The sequence below is a fragment of the Aquarana catesbeiana genome, linkage group LG01 (assembly GCF_042186555.1).
Source record: "Aquarana catesbeiana isolate 2022-GZ linkage group LG01, ASM4218655v1, whole genome shotgun sequence".
NCBI lineage: Eukaryota > Metazoa > Chordata > Amphibia > Anura > Ranidae > Aquarana > Aquarana catesbeiana.
Genome location: NC_133324.1, coordinates 244,668,129 through 244,681,002, shown reverse-complemented (window position 1 = coordinate 244,681,002; position 12,874 = coordinate 244,668,129). Strand labels below are relative to the sequence as shown.

General features: G+C 41.0%; 1 protein-coding gene across 5 annotated transcripts in view; it reads right to left on the bottom strand.

Moving 5' to 3' along the window:
• MPHOSPH9 (M-phase phosphoprotein 9) overlaps nucleotides 1-12,874 on the bottom strand; it is a 154,207-nt gene that overhangs the window by 53,106 nt on the left and 88,227 nt on the right. For all 5 annotated transcript variants that reach the window (XR_012243919.1, XM_073627300.1, XM_073627269.1 and 2 more), the window contains one exon: nucleotides 8,468-8,683. Coding sequence is in view for 4 of the 5 variants with exons in the window: in XM_073627300.1 (XP_073483401.1) it covers nucleotides 8,468-8,683 (216 nt within the window). In the remaining variant the exon portion in view is untranslated. The remainder of the gene's footprint in view (nucleotides 1-8,467; nucleotides 8,684-12,874) is intronic.

Below are 12,874 nucleotides of genomic sequence, written 5' to 3'. Positions count from 1 at the left end.
TTAAAGATCATTTAACTTGTCAATCATCTTATGTGATATATATTATCAAGTGTCCATGCGGACTTATTTATGTAGGAGAAATAACAAGACAGAATTGCAAGGCACAAATATTCAATCCGAGATAAACTGGAGAAGTTACCATTGTCTAGACATTTTACAGAAAAAAATCATACAGTGTCACAATTAAGGTATATGGTTATAGATGGAGTTCCCATTATTAGACGGGGGGGGGGGGGGAGTTAGACAGAGAATTAGAACTAAGAAAAAGGAAAGTGCATTGGATAAACCGTTTAGACACATTGCAGATGAAAGGGTTAAGCACTGACTTTGATTTATATTTGTTCCTCTGACAGTGTTCACTATCTTTGAATGGATATATATATATATATATATATATATATATATATATATATATATATATATATATATATATATATATATATATATATATATATCTATCTATATATATACACACATACATATACATATATATATATATATATTTATTTATTTTTTTTTGTAGCGTTAATAATAGATTATCTCAATGATGTTCATTATACACATGTATTTTTATCCTGTAGATGAATTGATGGATTATTCTATCAACTATATCTTTGCCTAGTGAGGAATCAAATGCACCTGTGACCAAAAGTCGATCCAGCTACCTAAATAACACTTAATGATAAGGAATGTAGTATTTTATATAGACTCATTGATTCCAGTTTATCTTAATGATTTGATTAATTGCTTATGCCAATGAAGTATATATATTGAGTGAGATGTACTGCCAGTTGTAGGTATGTGGTTGTGAAGAAGGGCGTTATCCATGTGAGCCCGAAACTTTACCGTCTGTACCTGCTCTTTGATATAACCTTTTCTTCGCAATCCTCTTTCATGTTTCTACATTATGGTCCCTGGGAAGGGCTAGATTGCTAGCACAGCTCAAGTGGAGACCGTTAAGTGCACCTCACCCCTTGAGCTTATATATATATTTTATATATAATTTTTCTTGTGCAGCAATCCTCTTTCATGATATCTATATCTATATAGAGAGAGCTATATCTACAGTGCCTTGCAAAAGTATTCACCCCCCTTGGCTTTTTACATATTTTGTTACATTACAGCCTTTAGTTCAATGTTTTTTTAATCTGAATTATATGTGATGGATCAGAACACAATAGTCTAAGTTGGTGACGTAAAGTTAGAATAATATATACAAACAATTTTTCAGAAATAAAAAACTGATAATTGGCATGTGCGTATGTATTAACCCCCTTTGTTATGAAGCCCATAAAAAGCTCTGTGCAACCAATTACCTTCAGAAATCACATAATTAGTGAAATGATGTCCACCTGTGTGCAATCTAAGTGTCACATGATCTGTCATTACATATACACACCTTTCTGAAAGGCCCCAGAGGCTGCAACACCTAAGCAAGAGGCACCACTAACCAAACACTGCCATAAAGACCAAGGAACTCTCCAAATAAGTAAGGGACAATGTTGTTGAGAAGTACAAGTCAGGGTTAGGTTATAAAAAATATCCAAATCTTTGATGATCCCTAGAAGAACCATCAAATCTATCATAACCAAATGGAAAGAACATAGCACAAAAGAAAAAAAAAAAAAAAAAAAAAAAAATGGCACGTTTTGAGTTTGCGAAAAGGCATGTGGGAGACTCCCAAAATGTATGGAGGAAGGTGCTCTGCTCGGACTAAAATAGAAATTTTTGGCCATCAAAGAAAACGCTATGTCTGGCGCAAACCCATCACATCACCCAAAGAACACCATCCCCACAGTGAAACATGGTGGTGGCAGCATCATGCTGTGGGGATATTTTTCAGCAGTCAGGACTGGGAAACTGGTCAGAGTTGAGGGAAAGATGGGTGGTGCTAAATACAGGGATATTCTTGAGCAAAGCCTGTACCACTCTGTGTGATTTGAGGCTAGGACAGAGGTTCACCTTCCAGCAGGACAATGACCCCAAACACACTGCTAAAGCAACACTTGAGTGGTATAAGAGGAAACACGTAAATGTGTTGGAATGGCCTAGTCAAAGCCCAGACCTTAATCCAATAGAAAACCTGTGGTCAGACTTGCTGTTCACAAGCGCAAACCATCCAACTGGAAGTAGCTGGAACAGTTTTGCAAGGAGGAATTGGCAAAAGTCCCAGTGGTAAGATGTGGCAAGCTCATAGAGACTTATCCAAAGCAACTTGGAGCTGTGATAGCCGCAAAAGAGGGCTCTACAAAGTATTGACTTTAGGGGGGTGAATAGTTATGCACATTGACTTTTTCTGTTATTTTGTCCTATTTGTTGTTTGCTTCACAATAAAAAAAAAAAAAATCTTCAAAGTTGAGGGCATGTTCTGTAAATTAAATCATGCAAATCCTCAAACAATCCATGTTAATTCCAGGTTGTGAGGCAACAAAACACGAAAAATGCCAAGGGGGGTGAATACTTTTGCAAAGCACTGTATATCTATACACATATACACACACACACACACACACACACACACACGTTTGCTCATAAGTTTACATACCCTGGCATAATTTATGATTTCTTGGCCATTTTTCAGAGAATATGAATAACACAAACTTTTCTTTCACTCATGGTTAGTGTTTGGCTGAAGCCATCTATTATTAATCAACTGTGTTTACTCTTTTTAAATCATAATGACAACAGAAGTTACGCAAATGACCCTGATCAAAAGTGTACATACCCTGCTGATTTTGGCCTGATAACATGCACACAAGTTGACACAAAGGGGTTTGAATGGCTATTAAAATGTAACCATCCTCACCTGTGATCTGTTTGCTTATAATTAGTGCGTGTGTATAAAAGGTCAGTGAGTTTTTGGACTCTTGACAGACCATTGCATCTTTCATCCAGTGCTACAATGACGTTTCTGGATTCTGAGTCATGGGGAAAGCAAAAGAATTGTCAAAGGACCTGCGCAAAAAGGTAGTTGAACTGTATAAAACAGGAAAGGGATATAAAAAGATATCCAAGGAATTGAGAATGCCAATCAGCAGTGTTCAAACTCTAATCAAGAAGTGGAAAATGAGGGGTTCTGTTGAAACCAAATCACTGTCAGGTAGACCAACTAAAATTTCAACCACAACTGCCAGGAAAATTGTTCAGGATGCAAAGAAAAACCCACAAATAACTTCAGGTGGAATACAGAACTCTGAAAACATGTGGTGTGGCTATTTCAAGATGCACAATAAGGAGGCACTTGATGAAAGATGGGCTGCATGATCGAGTCACAAGAAGAAAGCCATTACTACGCAAATGCCACAAAGTATCCTACTTACAATACGCCAAACAGCACAGAGACAAGCCTCAAACCTTCTGGCACAAAGTCATTTGGAGTGATGAGACCAAAATTGAGCTTTTTGGCCACAACCATAAACGCTACATTTGGAGGGGAGTCAACAAGGCCTATGATGAAAGGTACACCATTCCTACTGTGAAACATGGAGGTGGATCGCTGATGTTTTGGGGATGTGTGAGCTACAAAGGCACAGTAAATTTGGTTAAAATTGATGGCAAGATGAATGCAGTATGTTGTCAAAAAATACTGGAGGAACATTTGCATTCATCAGCCAGGAAGCTGCATATGGGACGTACTTGGACATTCCAACATGACAATAAACCAAAAATACAAGGCCAAGTCGACCTCTCATTGGCTACAGCAGAAAAAAAAGTGAAGATTCTGGAGTGGCCATCTCAGTCTCCTGACCTCAATATCATTGAGCCACTCTGGGGAGATCTCAAAACGTGCAGTTCATGCAAGACAGCCCAAGAATTTACAGGAACTGGAGGCTTTTTGCCAAGAGGAATGGGCAGCTTTACCAGCTGAGAAGATGATAAAGAGCCTCATCCACAAATACCACAAAAGACTTCAAGCTTGATGTTAAAAGGGGGCAATACACAATATTAAGAACTGGGGTATGTGAACTTTTGATCAGGATCATTTGGGTAGTTTCTGTTGTGATTAGGATTTAAAAAGTAAACACAGTTGATTGATAATAAATGGCTTCAGGCAAACACTAACCAAGAGCGAAAGAAAAGTATTTGTGTTATCATTCATATTCTCTGAAAAATGGCCAAGAAATCATAAATTCTGCCAGGGTATGTAAACTTATGAGCACAACTGTGTATAAACACACACACTATATATATATATATATATATATATATATATATATATATATATATATATATATAACAAAGAAACGATCAGTCTATAATTTTATTGGTAGGTTTATTTTATTTAAACAGGGAGAGACAGAACAACAACAAAAATATCCAGAAAAACATTTTTAAAAAGTTATAAATTGATTTGCATTTTAATGAGTGAAATAAGTATTTGATTCCCTATCAATCAGCAAGATTTCTATCTCCCAGGTGTCTTCTATACAGGCAACGAGCTGAGATTAGAAGCACTCTCTTAAGTGCCGGTTCACACAGGGGCGACTTGTCAGGCGACCTAGCCGCCTGACAAGTCGCCTCCTGTTCTGTACAATGGAACCGTTCTAATAGCAGCGACGCAAGTCGCTCCGACTTAGAAAAAGGTTCCTGTACTACTTTGGGGGCGACTTGCATAGACTTCTATACAGAAGTCGTTTTGCAAGTCGCCGTGGCAGTCATGTGCAGGTCGCCTCGGTGAGGCGACCTGCAAGTCGTGCCGCCCCTGTGTGAACCGGGGCTAAAGGGAGTGCTGTTAATCTCAGCATATTACCTGTATAAAAGGCACCTCTCCACAGAAGCAATCAATCAGATTCAAATCTCTCCACCATGGCCAAGACCAAAGCACTGTCCAAGGATCTCAGGGACAAGATTGTAGACCTACACAAGGCTGGAATGGGCTACAAGACCATCACCAAGCAGCTTGGTGAGAGGCTGATAACAGTTGATGTGATTATTCGCAAATGGAAAAATCACAAAATAACTACCAATTTCTTTCAATCTGGGGCTCCATGCAAGATCTCACCTAGTGGAGTTTCAATGATTATGAGAATGGTGAGGAATCAGCCCAGAACTACACTGGAGAATTTTGTCAATGATCTCAAGCCAGCTGGGACCATAGTCACCAAGAAAACAATTGATAACATACTATGCCGTAAAGGACTGAAACCCTGCAGCTCCCGCAAGGTCCCCCTGCTCAAGAAAGCACATGTACAGGCCTGTCTGAAGTTTGCTAATGAGCAAGTGTTGTGGTCAGATGAGAACAAAATTACGCTCTTTCGCATCAACTCATCGTGTTTGGAGGAGGAGGAATGCTGCCGATGACCCCAAGAATGACCTCAAGAACACCATCCCCACCGTCAAACATGGAGGTGGAAACATTATGCTTTGGGGGTTTTTCTGCTCAAGGGACAGGACAACTTCACTGCATCAAAGGGATGATGGACGGGGCCATGTACTGTCAAATCTTGGGCAAGAACCTCCTTCCCTCAGCCAGGGCATTGACAATGGGTCATGGATGGGTATTTCAGCATGACAATGACCCAAAACACACGGCCAAGGCAAAAAAAAGAGTTGCTGAAGAAGTACATTAAGGTCCTGGAGTGACCTAGCCAGTCTCCAGACCTTAATCCCATAGAAAATATGTGGAGGGAGCTGAAGGTTCGAGTTACCAAATGTCAGCCTCGAAACCTTATTGACTTGGAGAGGATCTGCAAAGAGTGGGACAAAATCCCTCCTGTGATGTGTGCAAGCCTGAGGGCCAACTACAAGAAACATCTGACCTCTGATTGCCAACAAGGGTTTTGCCACTAAGTACCAAGTCATGTTTTGCGAAGGGTTAAAATACTTATTTCACTCATTAGAATATTGCAAATCAATTTATAACTTTTTTGAAATGCGTTTTTCTGCATATTTTTGTTGTTTTTCTGTCTCTCACTGTTAAAATAAACCTACCATTAAAATTATAGACTGATCATTTCTTTGTCAGTGGACAAATGTACAAAATCAGCAGGGATCAAATACTTTTTTGCCTCACTAATTATATATATATATATACACACACACACACACACACATACATACATATATATATATATATATATATACACACACACACACACACACACACACATATATATATACACACACACACACACACACACACACACATACATACACAGCATCCCACAAAAGTGAGTACATCCCTTACATTTTTGGAAATATTTTATTATATCTTTTCATGTGACAACACTAAAGAAATGACACTTTGCTACAATATAAAAGTAGTGAGTGTACAGCTTGTACAATAGTGTAAATTTGCTGTCCCCTTAAAATAACACCCAGCCATTAATGTCTAAACCGCTGGCAACAAAAGTGAATACACCCATAAGTGAAAATGTCCAAATTGGGCCCAAAGTGTCAATATTTTGTGTGGCCACCATTATTTCCAGCACCGCCTTAACCCTCTTGGGCATGGAGTTCACCAGAGCTCACAAGTTGCCACTGGAGTCCTCTTCCACTCCTCCATGATGACATCATGGATCTGATGGATGTTGGAGACCTTGCGCTCCTCCATTTTCCGTTTGAGGATGCCCCACTTTACCCTCAGCTTCTTTAGCAAGGCAGTGGTCATCTTGGAGGTGTGTTTGTGGTCGTTATGTTGGAATACTGCCCTGCGCTGTATTTCAGCGCAGGTCTCCCCAGTGCCAGCAGCACTCATGCAAATCAAGACCATGACACTCCCACCACCATGCTTGACTGTAGACACACTCGTCTTTGTACTCCTTACATGGTTGCCGCGACACACGCTTGACGCCATCTGTACCAAATACATTTATCTTGATCTCATCAGACCACAGGACATGGTTCCAGTAATCCATGTCCTTAGCCTGCTTGTCTTCAGAAAACTGTTTGCGGGCTTTCTTGTGCATCATCTTTAGAAGAGGCTTCCTTCTGGGACGACAGCCATGCAGACCAATTTGATGCAGTGTGCTGTGTATGGTCTGAGCACTGACAGGCTGACCCCACACACACACACACACACACACACACACACACACACACACACACACACACACACCCCTTCAACCTCTGCAGCAATGCTGGCAGCACTCATACGTCTATTTCCCAAGGACAACCTCTGGATATGACGCTGAGCATGTGCACTTAATTTCTTTGGTCGACCATGGTGAGGCCTGTTCTGAGTGGAATCTGTCCTGTTAAACCACTGTATTGTCTTGGCCACCATGTTGCAGCTCAGTTTCAGGGTCTTGGCAATCTTCTTATAGCCTAGGCCATCTTTATGTAGAGCAACATTTCTTTTTTTTTTAGATCCTCAGAGAGTTCTTTGCCATGAGGTGCCATGTTGAACTTCCAGTGACCAGTATGAGCGTGAGAGCGATAACACCAAATTTAACACACCTGCTCCCCATTCACACCTGAGACCTTGTAACACTAACGAGTCACGTGACACCGGGGAGAGGAAATGGCTAATTGGACCCAATTTAGACAATTTCACTTACGGATGTACTCACTTTTGTTGGCAGTGGTTTAGACATTAATGGCTGTGTGTTGAGTTCTTTTGAGGGGACAGCAAATTTACACTGTGATACAAGCTGTACACTCACTACATACTAGCAAAGTGTCATTTCTTCAGTGTTGTCACATGAAAAGATATAATAAAATATTTACAAAAATTTGAGGGGTGTACATAAAAGGTGGAGGTGTTTTGGAGTCCACAGAGATAGCAGGGAACAATTCTAATTGATACCAGTTTTTTTGCCACTTCTCCTATATAATAAATCATAATATGCTTTCAAGTGTATATTTAACAGGCCAAGAGAACAAATAGGATAAGTTTAGTGTAAAGAGTTTACATACACTTTAAATCACATTAAAAAACAATAAAACTACAGTGCAATAATGCTGATTCATTGTCCAGTCAGCAGCAAGTTGTACTGTTTGGAAATATAGAGATTACCATTTTAAAATAAAATTTTGGGGGTCAAAAAACAGACTCAGCTGTTGGTGACAGGTCAAAATGTCTGCAGCAGAGAAGTTTGAACCATGCATGGCATAGGCTGAAGTAAAGTTGAAGAAATAAAAGTTGATTTTGAAGAAAATAGAAACTAGGTATAATGTGGAAACCATAAATATACAGGTCACTGTGCCCTTCAAGTGCAACAAATAATTATGGGACACTCCATGAGATTCAGCCTGTAGAAAAAAAAAGTGGGAGATAAGAACCTTTCGGTGTTACTTTCAAATAGGGGAATTCCACTTTTTTTGGATATACTGTTTATTAAAGTAGAGACTGCACTTTTACTACGACTACTATGCACAGACTAAATAGTAGCTTGACAACAGTTAAATGACTGTATTTACCAAATCAGTAAACAACAAATAATCATCACGGCAAATAAAAAGAAAAAAAATGAAAAAAAAAAAAAAAAAAGAGGCAACTGTCTATATGCATCTCTTTTCAACTTACATCTTGAAACATTTTGTGCTCTTGCTTTATTCGTTCATCTTTATCATGAGACTGTTTGAAAGCCTTTTCAAATGACCCTTCAACTTCTTTGAGCCTGGACTGTAGTCGGCTGATTGCGTTTTCCTTTTCCTTGCTCCTTGTCCTCATTTCCTCAATGTGCTCTTGCAGATCTTTTGAAGTATTGCTGGCAGTGTAATACCGTTCTTTCCACTCAGCCTAAAAAAGGTTTGTAAAATAATTCAAATTGAATATACGGTAAGCATGTTTCTTTAGTTTCATCCCCAGTCAGTTTTTAGACCGAAAAAAATAAAAGGAGATAGGATTGCCAACACAGTGACTGCCTATAAAAGATAATTTGCCACCCATTAGTTAGGAGAAATTATACACTTTTGCTTAATTATGAACTGTAAGCCTAAATAAATCTTGTCTGGTATATGGAGTCATTAATATTTTTCACACATAGATTAGTACAAAACCACCTGAGATCACACAACTTTTTGAATGAATGGCTCATAAAATGTAATATGATGTTGATCTAATGGATAATAATAAATATATTGTAATCTTGTGATGCAGGCGCTGCTGACTACACACCGTCAGCCTTGAACAGCAGTAGTGGTCAATAGAAGCCATTTATGCTGTGAGCACGTAAGCATTACCTAAAGCCGGCCAAAGACGGTTTGAATCTCAGCTGGTTCAGCAGGGACCGGCCGAGATTCGAACCATGTATGGGCAGGCTGAATGTACCCAAGTTGATCAAATTGGGTACAACCAACCTGTCGGATTTTACATGTGCTTATTGCTAGGGGCTATTATAGCCACTAGCAATAATCATTGTGTTCTCCCGGTGGGGATGGCCCCCCCCCGGCCGTAAGAACACAATGGCTTTGTGGATGGTGCCACCACCATACTTCACTGTGTGTATGGTGTTCTTTTGGTGATGCGAGTTATTTTTGCGCCAAACATATCTTTTGGAATCATGGCCAAAAAAGTTCAACCTTGGTTTCATCTGCCCATAACACATTTTCCTACATGCTTTTGGGAGACTTCAGATGTGTTTTTGCAAAATTTAGCCGGGCTTGGATGTTTCTTTGTAAGAAAAGGCTTCCGCCTTGCCACTCTACCCCATAACCCAGACATATGAAGAATGTGGGAGATTGTTGTCACATGTACCACACAGCCCAGTACTTGCTGTAGGCCTCTTGGCAGCCTCCCTGACCAGTTTTCTTCTTGTCATTTCATCAATTTTGGAGAGAGGTCCAGTTTTTGGTTAATGACACTGTTGTGCCATATTTTTGCCACTTGATGATGTGTTCCATGGTATATCGAATGCCTTGGAAATTCTTTTGTACCCTTCTCCTGACTGATACCTTTTAATAATGAGATCCTCTGATGCACTGGAAGCTGTCTGTGGAACATGGCTTTTGCTGTAAATGTCAGGAAAGACCTACTAGAACAGCTGAACTTTATTTGGGGTTAACCAGAGGCACTTTAAATGATGGTAGGTGTGTACTGACTCCGATTTAACATGAGTTAAAAGAGGGTGCACACTCATGCAACCACATTATTTTAGTTTTTTTTTATTTTTACTCCCCCTAAAAGATTTCATTTTTTTTAAATTGAGTTGTACGGTTAATAGGTCACATTAAAAAGGTGGAAAAAGTTCTGAAAGGTTTTATTTTTGTCTCATTTCTTTACATCACAAAAACCTGACATTTTAACCACTTACTGACCGCCCACTGTATATATACATCGGCACTTTAAAGATAGATATCTTGGTAACGGCACAAGCTGCTGCCATAACCGAGATATCCATCTCTTCAGTGGGTGGTCCGGTTTACGATAATGGTGGTCCCTGCGGTGGATTCGCCGCAAGATCACCGTTTTCGGCAGCGGGAGGGGGCCCCCCCTCCCACGCCCTCCACTGCTTACCAGAGCAGTCTATGGCGGCGGAGGCGATCGTGTCCTCTTCCTAGCTGGGTATGGATATAAGTGAGGGCAAGATGGCCCCCAACCGTCTCCATACCATAGCAGGGCAGAAGCGACGTCAAAAAGTCACTTCCGCCCATACCTCTTAAAAGGGACATTTTTTTTTTGTCATTTTTTCAAATGACAAATTTTTTTTTATTTTTTTTTGTATTTAAGTCCAAATGTGAGATCTAAGGTCTTTTTTACTACGGCGACTGGTGTTGTGGAGAAACCCCTCTGTGTCCATGAATATAACCTCAATATGGGAGGGGTGGACTTCAATGACCAGTTGTTGGCGCCGTACCTAGTTGCCCGTACGGCCAGACGCTGGTATAAAAAAAATAGGATTTTTTATAACAGCTTACCTGTAAAATCCTTTTCTTTCGATGGACATCACGGGACACAGAGACTCAGTAATAACTGATGGGATTATAGGTATCACTAGGTGATTGGACACTGGCACACCCTAACCAGGAAGTTCAACCCCCTATATAATCCCTCCCCTCACAGGGATACCTCAGTTTTGTAGCCAAGCAATATAAGTGTATTAGAAGAGGGGCGGGACCTCTGTGTCCCGTGATGTCCATCGAAAGAAAAGGATTTTACAGGTAAGCTGTCATAAAAAATCCTATTTTCTTTCTCGAACATCACGGGACACAGAGCCTCAGTAATAACTGATGGGATGTCCCAGAGCAATGCTATCTGTGGGGGGGGGGACCACAACCAAGTAGGGTGCAATCAGACCTAAGGACCCTGTACTGCTGCCTGCAGCACACAACGCCCAAAGGCAATATCCTCATGCCTTCTCACAACCACCTGATAGAATCTGGTGAATGTATGGACTGAAGACCAGGTTGCGGCCTTGCAGATTTGAGCCTTAGAGGCCCGGTGATGCACTGCCCAAGAAGCACCAACAGCTCTTGTGGAATGTGCCCTTATCTGAAACAAAGGAATTTTCTGTTTCAAACCGTAAGCTTGAATAATCAACTGTCGAATCCATTAAGAAATGGTAGCTTTTGCTGCTGCCTGTCCCCTACTGGGACCCTCTGGCAGCACAAACAAAACATCCGTTTTGCGAATTTGAGCAGTTGCTTCCAGATAGGCCTTGACTGCTCTTACTACATCCAAAGAATGTAGTGATCTTTCTTCCGGAGAACAGGGATCTGGAAAAAAGGAAGGCAGAACAATGTTTTTGTTTAGATGAAAATCTGAAACCACCTTCGGTAAAAAAACTAGGATGAGGGTGCAATACCACCCTATCCTTGTGTACCAATCAAGTAAGGCTCTTTACAGGAAAGAGATGCTAATTCTGATACTCTTCTAGCAGAACAAATGGCTACCAGAAAAATTAACTTCCTTTTCAACAAGACCAAAGGAATCTGACGTATTGGTTCAAAAGGCTGTTTCTGTAACACAGACAGAACCAAGTTCAAGTCCCAGGGGTTTAGGGGCGCCCTAACCAGAGGATTAAGACGCGTCACCCCCTGCATAAAGTTTCGGACCAAAGAATGCGAAGCAAGTGGCCGTTGAAATAATACCAATAAGGCCGAGACCTGGCCCTTGATGGTACTCAAGGCCAGCTTCATCTCTAATCCTAATTGTAGAAAATCAAGAATTCTACCTATCATATTTTCTGGGATGCCAACCCCTGGATTCACACCAGGATACATAAGCTTTCCAGACTCTATGATAAATCCTTCTGGAAGCTGGTTTCCTTGCATTGATCAAGGTAGATATCACAGGACCTGAAAGCCCACGACTTTTCAGAACGTGGGTTTCAATAGCCAAACTGTCAAATTTAGCGTTTGTGAGGCAGGATGGAACACTGGACCTTGTTATAACAGGTCTGTGCGTACCGGTAGGGTCCACGGGGAACCCACCGTCATCCTCACTATTTCTGCATGCCAAGTCCTTCTGGGCTAAGCAGGGGCCACCAGAAGTACTGACTTCCTTTCCGGCCTGTTCCTGCGAAGGAGTCGTGGCAGTAGCAGAATAGGCGTGAATGCATAAATCAGTGAGAACGGATGCCACGGAATCACCAACGCGTCCGTCCCACATGCAAGAGGATCCCTTGTCCTTGCCACAAATCTGTCTATCTTTTTGTTGAATCGGGATGAAAAGGGATCTACATCTGGAACCCCCCATCTTTGGCATATGGCCCAAAAGACGTCGGGATGCAGAGACCATTCCCCTGGAAGTAACTGCTGGCGACTTAAATAGTCCGCCTGCCAGTTCTCTATCCCTGGAATGAAGACTGCCGATATGCATGGCACATGCTTCTCTGCCCAGATTAAGATCTGGTTCACCTCCTTTTGAGAAGCTCGGCTCCTGGTGCCTCCCTGATGATTGGCATAAGCCACTGCTGTGGCATTGTCGGACTGGATCCTGACCGGGCAACCCTGTAGCCTGATAGTTCAGGCCTTTAGGGCTAGCCATACC